Here is a 21,728-nt window from a genome sequence, read left to right on the forward strand (position 1 = left end):
CCAGAAACTATAAAACTCCTAGAGGAGAAACATAGGCAAAACACTCTCTGATATAAATCACAGCAGGATCCTCTATGACCGACCTCCCAGAGTAATGGAAATAAAAGCAAAAATAAATAAATGGGACCTAATTAAACTTAAAAGCTTTTGCACAAAGAAGGAAACTTTAAGCAAGGTGAGAAGACAGCCTTCAGAATGGGAGAAAATAATAGCAAACGAAGCAACTGACAAAGAATTAATCTCAAAAATATACAAGCCGCTCATGCAGCTCAATATCAGAAAAATAAACGACCCAATAAAAAAATGGGCCAAAGAACTAAATAGACATTTCTCCAAAGAAGACATACAGATGGCTAACAAACACATGAAAAGATGCTAAAACATCACTCATTATCAAAGATATGCAAATCAAAACCACAATGTAGTACCATCTCATGATGGTCAGAATGGCTGCTATCAAAAAGTCTACAAGCAATAAATGCTGGAGAGGGTGTGGAGAAAAGGGAACCCTCTTACACTGCTGGTGGGAATGCAAACTAGTACAGCCACTATGGAGAACAGTGTGGAGATTCCTTACAAGACTGGAAATAGAACTGCCTTATGACCCAGCAATCCCACTGCTGGGCATACACACCGAGGAAACCAGAAATGAAAGAGACACATGTACCCCAATGTTCATTGCAGCACTGTTTATAATAGCCAGGACATGGAAGCAACCTAGATGTCCATCAGCAGATGAATGGATAAGAAAGCTGTGGTACATATACACAATGGAGTATTACTCAGCCATTAAAAAGAATACATTTGAATCAGTTCTAATAAGGTGGATGAAACTGGAGCCTATTATACAGAGTGAAGTAAGTCAGAAAGAAAAACACCAATATAGTATACTAACGCATAAACATGGAATTTAGAAAGATGGTAACAATAACCCTGTATGTGAGAAAGCAAAAGAGACACAGATTTATAGAACAGTCTTTTGGACTCTGTGGCATAAGGCAAGGGTGGGATGATTTGAGAGAATAGCACTGAAACATGTATATTATCATATGTGAAACAGATCGCCAGTCCAAGTTTGATACATGAGACAGGGTGCTCAGGGCTGCTGCACTGGAATGACCCTGATGGATGGGATGGGGAGGGAGGGGGTTCAGGATGGGGGACAGATGTATACCCAAGGCTGATTCATGTCAATATATGGCAAAAACCATCACAATACTGTAAAACAGTATTAAAACAGATAAATTAAATTAAAACAGATAAATTAAAAAAGAAAAAAGAGTAAGGGGGGAAAAAGACCTACAAAAACAAACTCAAAACAATTAAGAAAATGACATAAGGAACATACAGATCAATAACTACCTTAACTAAAAATAGATTAAATGCTCCAACCAAAAGACACAGACTGGATGAATGGATACAAAAACAAGACCCATATATATGCTGTCTACAAGAGACCCACTCCAGACCTAGGGGCATATATAGATTGAAAGTGAGGGGATGGAAAAAGATATTCCATGCAAAGAAGAAAAAAAGAAACAGAAATATTTATTGAATATTTTTATTCAAGCAGAAATATTTATATCAGACAAAACAGACTTTAAAATGAAGACTGTTACAGGAGACAAGGACACCACCCAATGATCAAGGGATCAATCCAAGAAGCTATAACTAACTATATATGTACCCAGCATAGGAGTCCCTCAATATATAGAGCAAATGTTAATAACCATAAATGGGGAAATTCACAGTAACACAACTAAGAGTCGGGGATTTAACATCCCACTTAAACCAATAGACAGATCATCCAGACAGAAAATCAATGAGGAAACACAAGCCTTAAAGGACAGATTATGCCAGATAGACTTAATTGATATTTATAGGACATTCCATCCAAAAGCAGCAGAATAGTTTCTTCTCCAGTACACACGGAACATTCTCCAGGACAAATCACATCTTGGGATACAAATCAAACCTCAGTATATTTAAGAAAAATGAAACCGTATCAAGCACCTTTTTCAACCACAACACTATCAGATTAGAAATAAAATTCTAGGAAAAAACCTGTAAAAAACACAAACACATGGAGGTTAAACAATGTTACTTAATAACCAATGGATCACTGAAGAAATCAAAGAGGAAATAAAAAAAACACCCACAGACAAAATGACAATGAAAATGCAACAATCCAAAACCTATGGTACACAGCAAAAGCAGTTCTAAAAGTGAAGTTTATAGGAATACAATCCTACCTCGAGAAACGAGAAAAATCTCAAACAAATAACCTATCCCTACACCTAAAGCAACGAGAGAAAGACAAACAAAACCCGAAGTTAGCAAAAGGAAAGAAACCAGAGAGAGCAGAAATAAATGAAACAGGAACAAAGAACACACTAGCAAAGATCAATGAAACTAAAAGTTGATTCTTTGAGAAGATAAAATTGATAGACTTTTAGCCAGACTCATCAAGAGAAAAGGGGAGAGAATTCATATCAATAAAATTAGAATGAAAAAAGTTATAATGGACACCACAGAAATACAAAGAATCATAAAAGATTACAAGTAACAATATGCCAATAAAATGAACAACTTAGGAAAAACAGATGAATACTTTAAAAGATATAACCTTTACCAAGAGTGAACCAGGAAGAAACAAAAAACATGAATGGACCAATCACAAGCATACTGAAATTGAAACAGATTAAGAATTTTTCCACAAACAAAGTCCAGGACCAGATGACTTTATAGGTGAATTCTATCAAACATTTACAGAAGAGTTAACACCTAGCCTTTTGAACTCTTTCAAAAAATAGCAGAGGAAGGAACATTCCCAAGCTCATTCTACAATACCACTCTGATACCAAACCCAGGCAAAGATATCACAAAAAAAGAAAATTACAAGCCAGTTTCACTGATGAACGTATACTCAAAAACTCTCAACAAAATACTAGCAAACACAAATTCACAATACATTTAAAGGACTGTACAGGACTTTCTTGACGGTCCAGTGATTAAAACTCCACACTTACAATTCAGGGGGCATGGTTTGATCCCCAGTTGGTAAAGTTTCACATGTCACCTTGCACAGCCAAAGAAAAAAGATATATACTCCGATCAAGTGGGATCTGTCCCAGAGATGCAGGATTCTTCAATATAGGCAAAATCAAAGTTATATACAACATTAACAATTTTTAGAATAAAAATCATATGGTTATCATCTCCATAGACACAGAAAAGGCTTTTGATGTCCATTTATGATTTAAAAAAAAAAAAAAACAAAAACAAAACCCAAAAACTAAAAACTCTCCTGAAAGTGGGCTTAGGGGCTTCCCTTGTTGGTCAGACGGTAAAAAATCTACTTGCAGTGACAGAGACCCAGGTTCAATCCCTGGGTTGGGAAGATCCCCTGAAGAAAGAAATGGCAACCCAACCCAGTAATCTTCCCTGGAGAATTCCATGGAGAGAGGAGCCTGGCAGGCACAGTCCATGGGATCTCAAGAGTCGGACACAACTTAGCAATTAAAACACAAACACACACACAAGGACCAAGACAACGATGTCCACCCTCACCACTTTCATTCAACACAGCTTTGGAGGTCCTAATCATGACTATTAGAAAATAAACAGAAGTAAAAGGAATCCAAATTGGAAAAAAAGAAGTAAAACCATCACTGTTTGCAGATAACATGATACTATACATTGAAAATCCTAAAGATGCTACCAAAAAACTACTAGAGCTCATGAATGAATCTGGTAGAGTTGCAGGATACAAAATTAATACACAGAAATCTATGCATTCCTATACCCTAACAATGAAAGATCAGAGAGATTAAGGAAACAATTCCATTTACCATCACATCATAAAGAATAAAATAGCTAGAAATAAACCTACCTAACCAGTCCATTCTAAAGGAGATCAGTCCTGGGTGTTCACTGGAAGGACTGATGTTGAAGCTGAAACTCCAGTACTTTGGCCACCTCATGTGAAGAACTGACTCATCTGAAAAGACCCTGATGCTGGGAGGGATTGGGGGCAGGAGGAGAAGGGGACGACAGAGGATGAGATGGCTGGATGGCATCACCAACTCAATGGATATGAGTTTGAGTGAACTCTGGGAGTTGGTGATGGACAGGGAGGCCTGGCGTGCTGCAGTCCATGCAGTTGCAAAGAGTCAGACATGGACTGAGTGACTGAACTGAATTGAAGGAGGCAAAAGATCCGTACTTGAAAAACTATAAGACACCAATGAAAGAAATCAAAGATGACACACACAGATGGAGAGGAAGACCATGTTCTTGAATTGGAGGAATCAATATTGTGAAAATGACTATACAACCCAAAGCTATCTATAGATTCAATGCAATTCCTATCAAATTACCAACGGCATTTTTCACAGAATTAGAACAAAAAATTTTACATTTTGCATGGAAACACAAAAGACTCTCAATAGTGAAAGCAATCTTGAAAGAGAAGAACAGAGCTAAAGGAATCAGGTTCCCTGCCTCATACTATACTACTAAAGTAATCAAAACAATATGATACTGGCACAAAAACAGGAATATAGATCAATGGAAAAAGACTGAAACTCCAGAGATAACACACGCACCTGTGGCCACCTAATCAGTGACAAAGTAGGCAAGAATATACAATGGAGAAAAGACAGTCTCTTCAATAAGTGGTGCTGGGAAAACTGGTCAACCACTTGTAAAAGAATGAAAATAGAATACTCCCTAACACCATATACAAAAATAAAATCAAAATGGATTAAAGACCTATCTGTAAAGCTGGATACTATACAATTCTTAGAGGAAAACATAGGCAGAATACTTTGACATAAATTGCAGTAAGATCTTTTCTGATCCACCTCCTAGAATAATGTTTAAACAAAAACAAATAGGACCTAATTAAATTTAAAAGCTTTTGCACAGCAAAGGAAACCTTAAACAAAAAGACAACCAACATTGCAAATGAAGAGATGGACAAGGGTTTGTTCTCCAAAATATATAAACAGCTCATGCAGCTCAATATTAAAAAACAAAACAAAACCAACCCAATCAAAACATGGGTGTAAGATCTAACTAGATATTTCTTCAGAGATAACATACAGACAGCCAAAAAGCACATTAAAAGATGCTCCACATCACTATTATCAGAGAAATGCAGATCAAAACTAGAACAAGGTATCACTTCACATCAGTCAGAATGGTCATCATCAAAAAAGTGAACCCTCCTACACTGGTGGGAATGTAAATTTGTACAGCCACTATGAAGAACAGTATGGAGGTTCCTTAAAAAACTAAACAGAGCTATAATATGATACAGCCATCCCATTCCAGAGCATATATCCAGAGAAAATCATAATTCAAAAAGATATATGCACCCCAGTGTTCATGGCAGCACTATTTACAATAGCCAAGACATGGAAGCAACTTAAATGTCCATCAAGAGAGGAACAGATAAAAAAGACGTGGTACATATACACAGTGGAATATTACTTGGCCATTAAAAAGAATGAAATAGTAACATTTTCAGCAACATAGATGGACCTAGAGATTGTCATACTGAGTGAAGTCAGTCAGAGAAAAACAAATATCATATGATATCACTTTAACATGCAGAATCTAAAAGAATGGTACAAATGAACCTTACAAAACAGAAAGAGGCACAGATATAGAAAATAAATTTATGATTACAGTGTGTGGAGGAAAGGAGAGGGATAAATTGGGATTGACATATACACACTATAAGATAGATATAACTAGTAAGGATCTACTGTAGAACATAGAGAACTCTACTCAGTATTCTGTAATGACCTGTACAGGAAAAGAATCTTAAAAAGTGGATACATATATAACTGATTGACTTTGCTCTACAGAAATCAACAAAAGATTGCAAATAAAAGATGGTTCAGGAAAAATATGTTAAATCACAAAGATGAATAAATCTGTACATCTATCTTCACAACATGCATCATTATTTTCTAATAATTTTTTAGAAGTAGAATTTAAGATAAAAGGAATGAGAGGAGTGGAGATGAAGGAGACAGGAGGAGAGGAAAAAAGAAACAGGGAAAATAAAGAGGTGAAGTAAGACCAATTTAAAAAAAATAAAAATATATTTCACTTCATAAAACACTGTATCTGAATTTATTAGCAGAGCTGCTATCTATCATTTTCAGCACATTTCTATTATTTAGCACATTTCTATCATTTCTATTATTTCACCCTATTTACCTAGGGTGAAACTTGTAATCTTAACTAAAAATTTACAATTGCTTCTTTGAAAGCTTATTATCTCTGCCTAGAAATTCATAGGATATTTTTTTTATTCTCTTTAATTTTAAATAATACTGCTAGACTGAAAGTTGTAAGAGTCTCTTTACATTGAGTTTTCTTCTTCCTGGGATACAGCAGTTTTCATACATAGGTGTTTCTTGGTGAAGTTTTCTTTATTATGTCTTTGATTATTCTTCTGTTTGTAATTTCCAATTTTTAATTTTCTTGTTCTGTGTTTAGGAAACTATTCATGTGGAATAGTTTTGGTTTCTGTCCTCCATACCTGTGCTCTTTTCTCTCATTCTTTTAGTTTCATTCATTCCTCCTGGGTCTAGTAAGACTGCTATCAATACGGTTTTCCACAACATAGTAAATTTTCCTCCATTTCTACAAGTTAGTGGTCATTTGGAAGGTCACATCAAAGGTTGCTAACCAGATGTCAGATTACCCACTGATTCTCTTTAAATTGTTTCAACAGCTTTAAAATATGTCTTTATGAAGGTTTCAGAAGGAGAAAAGAGAATCAGGTAGGAAATGAACATAAAAGGAATGGTTCCCATAAAATGAACTGAAATACTGCGATTTTTTTTACTGAAAAGTTTAGGATAAAAAACAAATTTAAAAAAAAAATGGAAAAACTGAGGAAAAGCAAACATTCTTGATATTTAATTTCCAAACTCAAAAGATTTTTGTTTTTTTTAATCCATCTTCTGGAAAGCCAAATTATTAACAGTGACTATCCTAGACAAAATACTTGGGGACATTAACTTACTGAATCAACAAAATATACATTAAGAAGCTTTGATCAAGCAAACTAGTGAGAGAGAACTTCATGACACAGAACAGCAAGAGGCATACATAAATGGCAAAAATCAAAGCTCCTTATTTGTCATAATGTTATAAATGAACAATTATACAACCTTAAGAAATGTTAAAAATAAAAAACTTCAATAAGACCAAATTAAAAGAAACCAAGTGTAGAAGCATTTAAAAAAGATATTCAATTTGACATAAAATCCTAAACTGTTCAGAAAATATTCATGAATGTAATTTTAACTTAGTAATAAAACAGAAAAAGACTAATCTTTCCTAAAGACATTTTTCATTCAAAACAAGAAAAAACAAACAAAAAGAATTATAAGGGTTATGATTTGAATGCCGAACTTTATTATAAGGAACCAGACTGCAGCATTATTGATCACCTAATCAAGTGTGCTTTTTGAAATGTAAAAGAAAGTCTAAAAAACTGAAAATCTTTGTTTTGACTATTTCAAAAGGAAAACAACTCAATGAAGATATGACCACATACAAAAGCTTTGGTTCTGGCATGTTCATTGACTTTGTAAGGAAGCATATGCTGCACACTGGGGCTTCCCAGGCGGCAGGTACAGTGGTAAAGATCTGCCTGCCAATGCAGGGGATGCAAGAGAAGCAGGTCTGATCCCTGAGGTGGGAAGATCCGCTGGAGTAGGAAATGGCAACCCACTCCAGTACTCCTGCCAAGCAAGCTCGTGTGTGTGTGTGTGTGTGTTGCTACACATTACTAACAAAAGTACCTTTCTTTCTAATCTGCCATTCAAGACTTCCCCAATAGCCATAAAAATGAGACCTGAGATGGGAACAGAGAATAAAATACTTTTTCACTTCATATATCCAAACACAAAGATTCATCACTGCATTTAGGAAAAAAGTACATTCTGATAATGTAAGTTTACCTTCTGTCCATGTCTCTCCTGGCAAAATAATCTGCAGACACAGTATTTACTGTAAAACTTCTGTTCTCTAATCATTATAAAATACCCACTGTGGGAAAAGAAAATTTAAAAAATACCCATTTTGGAACTGGTATATGCTTTAAAAGCTTAATTATTAACAAGTGCTAATTTAATTATTAACTGGTATCAAACATATTACATCTTATTTCTGTTCTATTAATAGGTTGGTGCAAAAGTAATTGTGGTTTTGGACCATGAATTTTAAATCATTATAACTCATTATAACTAGGGTCAAACACATCTTTATCAATCAAATTAGGAACAATTACAATCAACACATTTTTGCCAATGAGAAATAAGTTTATTTCTGTAGCATGAAAATATGTGCTTTAGGATTTGATGAACTCTTGGAAAACTTTTCCTGCATCCTGCTGGTTATGGAAGCATTTTCTCTGCAAAAAGTTGTTGAGATGCTTGAAGAAGCGGTAGTCAGTTGGCAAGAGGTCAGGTGAATATGGCAGAGGCGGCGAAACTTCACAGTCCAATTCATTCAACTTTTGAAGCACTGGCTGTGCAAGGTGCGGTAGGGCATTGTCGTGGAGAATTGGGCGCATTCTGCTGACCAATGCTGGCTGCTAAATCACTGCAGTTTTTGGTGCAGCTCATCAATTTGCTGAGCATGCTTCTCAGATGTAATGGTTTTACCGGGATTCAGAAAGTTACAGTGGATCAGACGAGCAGCAGACCACCAAAGTGACCATGACTTTTTTTTTTTGGTGCAAGTTTGGCTTTGGGAAGTGCTTTGGAGTGTCTTCTCAGACCAACCGGCGACAACCGGTTGAAAATCCACTGTGAAAATCCACTTTTCAGTGAACGTCACAATCGGATTGAGAAATGGTCCATTGTTGTTGCATAGGATAAGAGAAGACAACACTTTAAAGCGATAATTTTTTTGATTTGCAGTCAGCTAATGAGGTACCCACTCATCAAGCTTTTTCATCTTTTCAGTTTTCTTCAAATGCCAAACAACTATAGAATGGGCAACCTTGAGTTCTTTGGCAACTTCTCATGTAGTCGTTAAGAGGATCAGCTTTGATGATGACTCTCAATTGGTCGTTGTCAACTTCTGACGGCCAGGCATTGTGCTCCTCATCTTCAAGGCTCTCATCTCCTTTGCAAAACATCTTGAACCACCACTGCACTGTATGTTTGTTAGCAGTTACTGGGCCAATGCACTGTTGATGTTTTGAGTTGTCTCCACTGCTTTACTACCCATTTTGAACTCAAGTAAGAAAATCGCTTGAATTTGCTTTTTGTCTAGCATCATTTCCATAGTTTAAAATAAACAAACATCAAGTAATAAGTCATTAGCAAAAAAAAACAAAGCGAGAAATGCACATTAAAATGATGTATAACATAACCACATTTAAGAATGCATTCCAATATTAAATGGCAAATTTCAACAATGCAAAAACGTAATAACGTTTGCACCAACCTAATACTAGACGATGCATGTTTTCCATCTCCATTTCTAAAGATACAAACAAGCACATTAGAAATCACAATTAAGCTTTTGCTTAGCACTGCATTAAATACATTCTCAATTTTGTAAGAATTAACACTTAAGAGACTAGAAGCATGAGGACCCAATAAAATAGATGAAACAAAATAACCAACTTATTCCCAAGTGTAATAATACTTTTTATCTGATACACAAGAATAAGGTAACAAATGCTGATTAAGTATTATGTTAATAAGTCACTAAGAGAATATAAAGACAATATTAAAGAAGAAAATCCTAAAATTATTTGGGAAAGAAAATCAAACGTTACAAAAAAGTTAAGGGGCAATGAGGACTAGTCAATCATATTTGATACAATTTAAGCACTAAACAGAAATACTGGAATAAGATGTGATAAAATGCTTTTCTAACTTAGTAATTGCTTTTCAATACCTGATTATCAATTCTGAGACAAGGTGAACTTATTAAATATAAAACTCATTATACCTTAATAAATATCAAGGAAAAAAGTATGAAAAAAATTAATAAAATTTATAGAAAACAAAATTATACTTATCCTAACTATAAAAAGACAGTTTTTATGTCTTTAATTCCTACTTTTAGGACAAAAAAGAAAAAGCGCAAAGAAACAATGAAAAAGAATGCTTACAGTAAAAATGGATCAAAATCAATAATCTAAAGAGGATGAATACCCTGACTTATTTTCCTCATACTCTGCTGTTATGTACAGTCATACCCAGCACAACTATATTTATGATAACTTTGCCTAAAGAACGAGAACCGTAAGTGACCACACTCTAATACCCCAGTGAGTTCCATCTTAATGTTTAGATAATTCTGCATACCTAACAAAATGCTCAAAGAATTTTTGCAGGGATTACTGAAAGAAAAATCTGTGAAGCAAATTTTATATGTAAATACTCCCAAAGTCAAAAACATTTAAATAAACGACATCTTATTAAAATGCTAGGTAGGAAGACACAGATACAGCATATGAAATAATGAGACTATACAACCAAAAATTATGACAATTACACAAAAGTTACATTTGTATACTTATAAAAGAAGCCACTGAGATATACAACCAGTTATTTTTAGGTTAAGTCTTATTTGTAATTTCCCATAAGATGACATTTTAATAAGATCTTGTTTTCATTTCAATTCTTAAAATGATCTGAAATGCTATGAACATTAAGAAAGAAAGCACAAGAGAGTAGTGTATTTGTACAGGGTTAGGACTACAGAAACAATGAAAGCTAGCCTGCCCAGAGTCCTTGGGACTCAGAGCCCAGCTGAATTTTTCAAAGAGCTCAAATAAAAATCTTACTTTAAAATTTGGTAAAAATCTTCAAAAGACACAGAGAAATGCACAAGAATCTGTCTGACTTTCTAGGTAGAACATACAATAAAATTATTTTTTATTGATGGACTCAGGGACACCATTATGAACACACAGTACATAAACACCCTCAAGACTCACTGAAACGTACAGAGCAATATTTTCTTCCGTTGCCTTTGGTTGACTGTTTCTCTCTTTTATGTATTTTGTTCTTATCTTTTCTTAGCATGCCTTTCTTTCTGTGATTGCTCTCTTATCTCATTTTTTAATTTGTTACTTGTAAACAGTTCTGTGACTTAGGGTACAGTTCAGGACGGCCACATTAAGCCAAAAGGCACACACATTCCAACTGTACTAAACACAGCTCTAAACCTCAGTTTCTTCCTTTGCAAAACGCAAAGAATAGCACCAGAGCGCACAGGATTGTTCTGACAACTAACTGAGATATAGCTAATGAAGTACTTAATTGGCAAAGAACTTGGACTACAGTAAACATTCAATAAATGTTAGTTATTTCTTTTCCTCCTATTACTGCCTCAAGTTAAATAGCTCAACTTTTGGAAGAATTTATCTGTTCATGTGTATGTGTACAAAGTCTGGGGGAAAAAAAATGCCTCAAAAAGCTAACACTGTTTCAATGAAATAACTTCATCTTAACTAGGATGGCTAAAATCAAAAACAGAAAATAAAAAATACTGACTGGCAAGGCTGTATGAGAAAGCCAAACGATGCAATTACTTTGGAAAACAACTTAGTTTCTTTAAAAGTTAAACAAAGTTATCATATGACTCAGCAATTCCACTTCTAGGTATTTATCAGAGATAAAATATTAGACCTGAATAAAGATTTACACTTGAATATTCATAGCAGCATTGTATGTCCAACCCAAATGCTTATCAACTGTGTGAAGACAAGCAAAAAAAATAAGGCACATCCACATTATGGAATACTATTCAGCAAAAAAAAAAAAAAATATATTGATACATGCTACAAGAATGAACTTCAAAAACATTATGCTGAGTGAAGTCAGGCATGAAAGACCACATATGTGTAACACACAGATTTCCAGTAAAGGCAAAGACATGGATTAGTGGATGTCTGCAAACTGGGATTAACTGTAAATGGGCATGAGGGCCCTTACTGGGGTGATGGAAATGTTCTAAAACTGGATTATGGTGATGGGTGCACACTTCAATGAAATTTAGTAAAAAATATATTTTAAATGGGCATATTTTATAGACTGTAAATTGTGACTTCAATAAAACTTTTAATAAAGGTAACAAGAGTTACCTCTATTGTGATGGGTGATTTTTTTACCCCTAGTTCTACTTTTGAAAATGGTTTGAAGAAAAGGATTTATGTTTTTACAAAAGTAAACTGCCAAATTTATTGGACTTACATGTAATTAAAAGTAAACTGAGTAAAGGCACAAGGACTCTCCTATGAAAACAGTCCTTGGTTTTCATGATACTACTTTGCTTGCTTACATTTTTACTGATTAATTTCGTAGCAAGGTGTGGACAGATGAGTGTTATTAAACAGCTGATTAGTGAATTCTTATCAAAAGTAGAACATAAAACTTTTAAACACTTGGGCCCAGGACTCTCTTACTAAAAGAAGTTTCCTAAGACTCACGAACATTAAAGCCTGAGAATAATTCCTTTCTAAGTTTATGAAAGAGACCAAAGACAGTATTTTATTATTTATACACGTTTGGTCTTCTGAACTCATATGCAGATTTTCTTTAAGAAACACTACATGATCCAAGGCTGGCTGAATCCAAGGATGCGGAGTCATGGATAGGGAAGGCCGACTGTAAAGTTACACTTGAATTTTCAACTGCTTGGAGGGAGGGTGCCCTAACCACCATGTTGTTCAAGTACACTCTGCACTCTAAAGAGAAGCTCAAACAAATCAAAGTGGGTCTAAAGTCAGGATAAAGAAAACTGTTATTAACAAACTACCACAAACTTGGCTTAAAACATTAGAAATTCGTTTTCTCTCAGTTCTGGAGGCCAGAAGTCTGAACTAAAGGTGTTAGCAGAGCCATTCCACCAATGAAAAGCTCCAGGAAGAATCCTTCCTTGCCCTGTCTCAACCTGGTGACACCTGGCATCTCTTGGTTTCCAGCAACATAACCTCGATCTCTGCCTGCCTCCATTTCCACATGCCTCTCTTCCTCTGTGTGTCTCTGTGTTTCTCCCTCAACATAGGACACCAGTCACTGGACTTAGGACCTACCCTTAAATCCAAGATGATTTCATCTCAAGATCTTTAACTGATTACATCTGCCAAGTTCCTATCCCTGAAAAGGGACCAGATCAATTGTTTACTGTAACTGAAACAATGTGAAAGACGCGCTCTCTTAGGAAAAAACCTCAGAGAAAAAACTGACAAGTCAAATCTGAAATTGTTTTGTGCCTTCTCACTAGACTATGTTCTATCATTTTAAGTGTGCCTTTTTCTCAGTAGAAAATATCCTATTATATCAGCAGGAAATTCTATCATTAAAAAATTCTAAAATACACAAAGAGTTGAATAAAATGTTTTACTAATATGTTTTCTCTCCTGGTGTTCCCCATCATAGTGAACGCCTTCTCCAATAACCTGGTTCTGGTTCTGTTTGTTGTCAGGCAACCAACCCATCAGCAAATCCTGTCAACTCCAAAGTATATTCCAGGACTTCCCTGGTGACAGTGGATAAGAATCCGCCTACCAATGCAGACGGTCTGATCTCTGGTCTAGGAAGAGCCCATGTGTTGCAACTAAAACCATAACCAGTCAAATCAATGAATATTAAAACAACAACAACAACAACAACGAAAAAAGAACTGAGGCTTTGCATGTGGCACCCTGTGCCCCACGGGGAAAAAATACATATTTCAAATGCAACCAATTCTCATTCCCTCCACCACCATCAGCCTAAATCACTATCACCTCTGGCCAAAGAGAGCCTTTTAACATGTAAACCTGCTTTGTCACCCCCTGTAAAACTCTCCAGGGACTTAGAGCACAGACGTAATAAAAGCCAAAGCTGCTTTCCTCTCCTCCTCCCTCTCTAGCCACACAAGGTTCCTTTCATCCTGGAAGGTACGAAGCACAACACCAGCATCACTGTTCCCTCTGCCTGTGAAACCCAGGCCATCTGAGAAACTGGACCTATCACGTCTCTGCTGACATGTCACCTCCTGAAAAGGCCTTTCCTGACAGCCCTACCTATACTTGCCCCCCTGGCCATTCTCCCTTTACCTTTCTGAACTATTTCCTCAGATAATAGCAATTATCAATTTGACAATACATCATCAGCTTTTTACTCTCAGCCTCAACTAGAAAATACGTTCCATGAAAGCATATTTGGCTCACTGCTCTATGCCCAGCGCTGAAACACTACCTGGCCCATACTAGTTCAACCAAGTATCTGAATAAAGAATGTACTTAACTTGGAATGGCAACAATAATTTGTTCATGTGTTTCCCCTTTTCAGATATTCCCTCATCCAATCTGTGATGAATATTGTGACAAATATTCCCCCAAATTATTTCCCATTCACAATACATTTTTACTCTGGTTTGAAACAATAATTACCGACAGAAGTTTCTCTAAGAGTTGAACACTAACACTGGAGATGAGCAGTTGCTTGCCATTAGACAGGATAGGAAAGAAAGAGCTAGAAACCAAACGGCCCTCTGATCCTGATACCACTCTGTCCAACTACACCTCATTTCTTCAGATACTATCAACAAAACTCCTGCTTTCCAAAAACATAAGAATGGTTCCCTCAGTAGTTAGGGCCATTCTATCCGCATTTGTTTTTTTTCCCTTGAGCAGTGTTCCAAAGTAAATTTCAAGGAACAACGTTTCCAAGGGGTGTTAACAGATACTGAAAAGGGTCAAATTTAGGGAAAACTTCATTAAGCAAAACTGAGCCGGTTTTTTTTCATAGAGGACTCTTCAGAATTTTAACTATGTTAATGTGCAGTATAAATCTCCACAATGGAAAGAGTATATACACTGTAACCCAAACTTATTTTTTTCCACTCAAACCTAATATACTCTTTCAGTCACTTCATTCATCACGCCCTTCTTTCCTAGCTACCTCAAAAATTTTGGCAGTCTGACTTACTGAAAACACCTTTTATTTTAGGTATCAAGGAAGGTTTAAAAAGAGACTTGCTAATGGATTTAAATTATAATTAAGATAATTCACTGTCTGCAGGGTATTATTTGAGACAAAGTCATTTTCTGGTAAATAGTTAAGAGTGACAAAAATTAATAAAATTACCAGAAGTAGCATAAAACTAAAATCAAATGCACTCAAATAATCCTGCCCCCGCCGACTCATACTTCTTTTTTAGAACGCCACTAACCAAAACAAGGGCGAGACTGGAGGTGCAGAACAAAGCAAGTTTTGTTAAGTTTTTAGCCTAAATATGATATTGATATCTGCATTTCTGGAAAAGACTATAAGCTAGACAACAAACTCATAAAAAAAATCAGTAGGATCACTTTAGAACATGATGAACACAAATTCACACCCTGTATGATGCAAAAATTACTTTCCTAGCAATCCCTCTTTTTTGCCATCATTCCTCAGTATCTCTGCAGGGACCCCAACCTTAATGCTGCCTCTGCAGGCCTCCCTTGCCTCTAAAACCTTCTTCTGGTCACCTCTTTCACTTCTATTCTCTATCAGTGCCAGCTTCCAACCTTGAACTCACTCACCCTAACATTTGCAGGATATCTTCACAGATACTCAATGTTAGAGGCAAAAGCTGAACTAGTCATAGCCCTAACATCAAAGAAACTCTTGAAACTTAGAGGCCTGGCTGGAATACGGCCCAACTGCACCCTCCCCTCCCTATAAGACAAACAATGCTACCTTCAAGCCCAATCCCTCAACAATCCTAAATTCTTTAAAACTAAAAATAGTTCAGCTGTTGTCTCATCTGCCAGCAGATGGCCAGACTATTTTTAATTCAGGATTCTAGAGAGCAGGAATGGATCAAGCTAAGCTAGGGCAGCCTGGAGGCCCTGACTCTGCAAAGTTCAGTGGCTGCTGCAGAAAGCTGGTGTGGGGCAGGTACCAAGAGAGGGCAACCTGGAGCTGTTCCTGGGCCTGTGGGCTTTACACTGATGGCAACAACATAGGTGGGAGGGATTTGGGTGTTTTGTTTTTTTTTTAATCACTTTACTTCAAAATAAAGTCAAGGTGAGAAGGATTTTGTTTTTTCTTTTTTTTTTAACCACTTTACTTCAAAATAAAGTCTAAAATGTAAGATAATTTTACAAAAGTTTCCAACAATCTGCTTTAAAGTTTTCATTATCTTTCTTTACATGAAAATAAAAGCTCCTTTATGTGGTGTTTTTGAGACTGGGTTTTGTTTTAATAAAGTAAAATCTCCCCTTATCTAGGTAAGGTTTCCAAAAAGCTATATTGTGACCAAAGAAAAAAGAAAAAAATACAGTATTCTTAAGAACATGAGATGAACTGTAATTTCATGAGTATAATTTACAGAAAATCAATTTATTATAGGTCATCTTATTTTAAAAGGTAACTGAATTTTGAATACTAGTGCTCTGAAATCTACTCACACACCACTAACATGATTTTAAAACACAAAAGGATTAGATGTATTTTCTTGTTCCCTTTAGCTACATGGTAGGTGCTCAGTAAAAACGGGGGTGGGGGGTGGGGGGAACGACACACAGAATAAATGAAGGCAGGTATATTTAGGCGGGTTATTTACAAAGTCTATTTAGAAGAGTTAGAGCAACACCCACCTCTCTACCACTACCAGCCAACTCCTACCCACTCACAACCCAGAGATAAGGAATGACCAAACCAGGCCATTCCAGTTTACTTTCCCATCCAGCTTGCTAGCCATACAGATTATCAAGAAACCAAAGGTGGCCTGACCCAGGTCTCAATAGTGAAGTGGAAGAGGGAGGTCTATGACAGTTTCCAGGGATGCATTTGGGGATACTATCTACTACAGGACATTATACTTTCTGCAAAGATAAGTGTCATCTCTATTAAATTATGTTTGGGCGGTAATGTACATGGATGACTAAAAGGGAAGAAACAAAGGTCATCAGGGATTAATTATCCTGAGATTGCTCAATGAGATTTTGTAGGAGACTAAATGTAACTATGAAATACAAGGAAAAAGCCCTATATATCTCAAGTAAAGAAAGTACTCTGGGACATTCCTCACAAGCTTCTGCTAACTATTTGGAAGGAACAAACAAGTGAAAACTGGCAAAATCTGAAATAATCGTTGTAGAGCCAAGGCAGACAGGAGCAAGTAGTCCCTCCCTCTCAAAACAGCAAGGACCAAGCCATTAAAGCCTCTAAAGATGCCAATCAAGAGTGACAGGAATACTCTGAATGTACAAGTTAACAAAACAATTGTGTTCACATTCGTGGCACATTAGAGGGGAACCTAACATTACAACCACTATGTTCAATATCCTAACTAACTGTACAGAGAAGGAAACTGAGGCCCAGAGACCTGACTATGCTGCAATGTAACAGAACTGCAATTTAAAGCCAGGATCTGAGTCTCCTTCCAGTAAGCATTCCGTTTAGAACAGATACTTATATTAGCATTTTGGAGAGGGGGAAAAAAAAAAAATATATATATATATATATATATATGTATACACACACATAACACTCCATTTCCTTAGTCTAACACTCTAATACTTATACTTTAGTATATGAAAGGTATATTTTAACACAGAAAATCTGACCTCAAAAACTAAAACTTTAGTTTGAACTCTTAACTTCTTTAACCTACAAGTTATTTAAAAACCTACACATAACAATTTTTTTAAAAAACTCCCCAAATCACTCCTTCCCTCATCCTGCTTCACCTTAATTATGTCTTTAAGACCCAGCTATAAATTCAATTTTTACCACTGTACAACATCCTCTCATAAATTTAGAATAGTCTTTTGCTAGCTACAAGAAAAACAAAAGGTGAACTTCTGATCCATGAAGGGATAAAAAATTTTTTTAATTCATTATACATAAAATTCAAAAAAATTTAATGAAAATTTCTTCAATAATACTTCTCACATCACTTTAGAGGATCCAAAAAGGAGATAAAAAACCGCTTATTACAGTAAGTTAAAAAGTCTTTATTTTAATAATTAAAAGGCAAAGTTGCTTTTGAGCTATCTTGACCCTTTAGCATACATCCAAGTTATTCTGGATTTTTGCCCCTTTTAAGAATGCTTTTTTCCAAACCCACTTAACACGCTTCCTTTTCTCGTCAACTTAATCTAGTCTGTTTCCAGCGCTATAAACTAAAGCCAAGCATTAGGAATTCATCTTTGCGTTTAACGTCCTGGTCCTTCCTTAAAGGATTTCATTCCTGATGAATGCAAAAGATCCATCAGTGGTCCCCCTTAACAATTCCTCATCTGCCAGTCCTCGCTGTAGGTATTGTTTGCATTTACCCTGCTATGGGCTTCACGACACTAGATCCCTTTCGTCTGAACTGTAAATCACAATTCAAGCTTGCGAGCAGCTGTCACGGTCCAGACATGTGGCTGGTGGGTGTCATTGTCTTGTTCATTTCCCCCGTTCAAAGCCTCCCTTCCTTGTCACTAAAGCCAGCTTATCTAAAGGTCCTTTCCTTCCCGGCTTTTATCTCGCCACCCCCACCCCTTAACCTCAGGTCTTGTTCTTCCAGGTCAGCCCAGTCGGATACAACATTACTCTCTGTTTTTCCCGTGGCGGAGGCGCAGAGATGTCAGTACAGGCTGCACCTCTCGCAAACCCCTTCTCGACACTGTCAACAAGGGAACAACTTCAGCCTCTCTTCCCAAAGTACCACGCTAAACGAAAAGTTATTTGAAATTACGAGACGGAACCCTTCCCACGCCCCATCTTGACAAGTCAGCTCCACCTCAATTTTCTCAGCGAATAAACAACAGCCCCTGTCCTGCCTCTTCACAAAGGGTGATGCCCCGGCCGCACCGCACGGTCCACCAACCAAACCTTCGCAGATTCCCCAGGCGACCCCCGCCACCCCCCAGCCCGGCCGCGTTACCCGGCCCGGCTCACTGCCATTCCTCCTCCACCCTGCCCCGCATCGAGCCGAGTTACTGTCAACTCCTGCCACGCAACCCCAGAGCTTCGCCTGGCCTCCCGGAGGTCAGTGGCGCCGGCCCAGGGGCGAGCCCCTCGCCCCCGGCGACCCCACCTCCCGCGCCGGCCTCCCTCCCCCCGCCCCGCACCCTCCCCACCCCCATCCCTCGGGCCTCCTCCCCGCTCACCTAACGCCACCTCGCACGCTTTGCGCAGCTGGGAGTGATGCGCCTTCTTCACTTCCTTGTCGGCCAAAATCTTCTCCAGGGCCCGGGTCAGGAACATGTTCTTCGTCTTCTTCCCCTCATACATGGACGCAGAGAAGGAGGCGGCGGCTCGTCCGACCCGCGGATCCCAGCGGCTGGAGGGGAGGAGGACGACGACGAGGGAGAGGAAGAGCCGAGAGAAAGGAGAGGGGGTGGCGGTGGGGAAGAGGAGGAGGCGTGGAGGGCAGCGGCGGGATCAGGAAGGGGCGGGGGAGCTGGGCCGGCTGCGGGGCGGGCGAGGGGCGCGCAGGTCGTAGCCGTCCCCCAAAGGGCCGCGCCCGTGGGACCTCTGCTTCTCCCGGCCCGGGGGTCGCTTCCCGGCCTCACCACCACCACCTTCCCCCTCACTCGCCCCTCCGCCCGGGAGACGGCGAGGGAGCCCAGCCCGGCGGCCGTCAGGCTGGGCGACCGAGAAACGAGGCGGCGGGTCAGAGGCCCGGAGAGAGCAGGGCTGCTCTGGCTCCTGTGGGGACGAGCACCCGCCGCGGCCGCGGACTGGCCTCCATCACCGCCGACCTGCCCCGGCCGCCATGTTGGGAGGAAACGACGCGTCACGCAGCGGCCGAACGGCTGCAGAGGAGGAAGCGGCGGCGGCGGCGTTGGCTGCCCAGAGCTGCCGCGGCGCCGGGAGGCAGGGGGCGGAGGGCGGCGCGGGAGGAGCGGCTCGAGCCGCAGCGCTACGGCGGCCTGGCGGGGCCTCGCCTCCTCCCGCGTTCGCCTGCAGGGCGGCGCGGGGCGTGGCGGGCGTCCTGCGGCGCCGCGCTGGGCGCTTCGGGCTCCGGTGACCCCCGGCGCCGCCGAAGCCGCCGAGCGGACGCGGCTCCGGGCTCCGCTGCGGGCGCTTCGCCCTTTCCAGAGTGCCCGTGGGTGGGCGCGCGCTCAGCCCCTTCCGCCCTGGGACTCACGGAAACACCCTCAGGGCCGGAGCTCGACCGCACTCGTTCCACCTGCCGCGTGGCCGGTGCTCGGCGGCACTGTTTCCACCTGCAGCGCTCGACTTTTCAATTTAATTACCAGCTGCACGAAACTGCTAGATCCCAGACCGTGTCCCCCGACTACCTCAGGATTCTCTCTTGTGAAGAGTACAGCCGATCTGACGAGGATGCACGAATGTTTCATCACTTCTTCATCTCCGTAGGGTAAATCAGGAATCTCTAGGTTTGAGATTTCTTCTGAATTGAGACTAAAGTTAAGGAACAGATGAATGCTTCTGATTGACGAGGCCCTTTAGAGCTTTGTATTGCCTGTACCTCTAATACTAAGGTTCGGTCGAGGACATGAAAACCAGTTTCAGAATGGAAAAGCTTTAAGTACAAACATTACCGCAGTCACACAGGTGACCGTGTGCCTACTTTGATACCAAAGAATTATTCAGATTTCCACAGTGTTTTCATTCAGAACAGAAAATAACAAGGGAAACCATTAAATGGGAAGAATTCGTTTACATGGTGATCTAGGTGCACATCTTTCTAAGCTCAAAGCTACTGTGTGGCTCTATCAATACTAGATCTCAAATTATTAGAATGTGTCTCTCACTGTTCTGATCAATTCGATTCCCGTGACTGTGCTGCTGCTGCTTGGTCGCTTTCAGTCGTGTCCGACTCGGTAGGACCATACTGGAGGAGGATGCCATGCCCTCCTCCAGGGGCCTTGACTGTGGACTTGTCCTAATGCAGCCAACTAAACTTAAAAGGAGAGGCTGTAATTTGGAGCAGGCTAAAAACCATGGGAAATAAAAATGGAAACCTTGAAGGTGATCCAGAATTAAAGCGGGCTAGTATTAATAGATTAGTTTTTTAAAACTTTCTTATCCTAAGAGACAAATCCATAAATTGATTAATTTCACTCCAGTAGCTGTTTTTTCATTTTTTTTTTAATAGCTGTTTCTATCTAGATTCCTGGAAGTTAGAGATTTGGTATACTAGATCAGACATACTATTGATTTCTGTCTTCACTCTCATAGGTAATAAGATTTGAGAACAAGCTCCATTTCTAATTTTTGTTTCTTTGTCATGCCAGTGTTGTACCAGGTATTGTTGAAGGTGCTAGCTGATCACTGAATCTATTTACTCTTCATTACAGACATATACTGTGTTTTCTTGTCTCCCTTGCAGTTAAGTGTAGCCATCCAGATTTGGGTTTCCCAGGTGGCACTAGTGGTAAAGAACCTACCTGCCTGCCAATTCAGGAGATGATAAGAGATGGATTTGATCCCTGGGTCTGGAAGATCCCCTGGAGGAGGAAATGACAACCCACTCCAGTATTCTTGCCTGGTGAATCACATGGACAGGAGCCTGACCAGCTGCGGTCCCAGGGTTGCAACGAGTCAGACAGGACTGAAGCAACTTAGCATCCAGATTTAGCTCATTAAAAAAAAACAAAAATCTTCCACCAGCAGTCTTCCATGCTCTTTCCCTTCATTGGCCACACACTAAAGACAGCAGAGCCACAAGTTACAAGGAGCCAAGGTCCCTGAAATTACAACTTGATGGAGAGTCAGCCAATATTTGTT

At 39.1% G+C, this 21,728-nt stretch overlaps 1 protein-coding gene across 1 annotated transcript in view; it reads right to left on the reverse strand.

Annotated features, from left to right (window-relative positions):
- Positions 1 to 19,359, reverse strand: part of ARFGEF1 (ADP ribosylation factor guanine nucleotide exchange factor 1) — a 135,171-nt gene extending 115,812 nt beyond the window's left edge. The window contains exon 1 of the mRNA XM_052651913.1: positions 19,139 to 19,359. Within this exon, the coding sequence (XP_052507873.1) occupies positions 19,139 to 19,262 (124 nt within the window). The 5' untranslated portion in view covers positions 19,263 to 19,359. The remainder of the gene's footprint in view (positions 1 to 19,138) is intronic.
- Between the last annotated feature and the right edge of the window lie 2,369 nt (positions 19,360 to 21,728).

This window comes from Budorcas taxicolor, chromosome 14, assembly GCF_023091745.1.
Source record: "Budorcas taxicolor isolate Tak-1 chromosome 14, Takin1.1, whole genome shotgun sequence".
Classification (NCBI taxonomy): Eukaryota; Metazoa; Chordata; class Mammalia; order Artiodactyla; family Bovidae; genus Budorcas; species Budorcas taxicolor.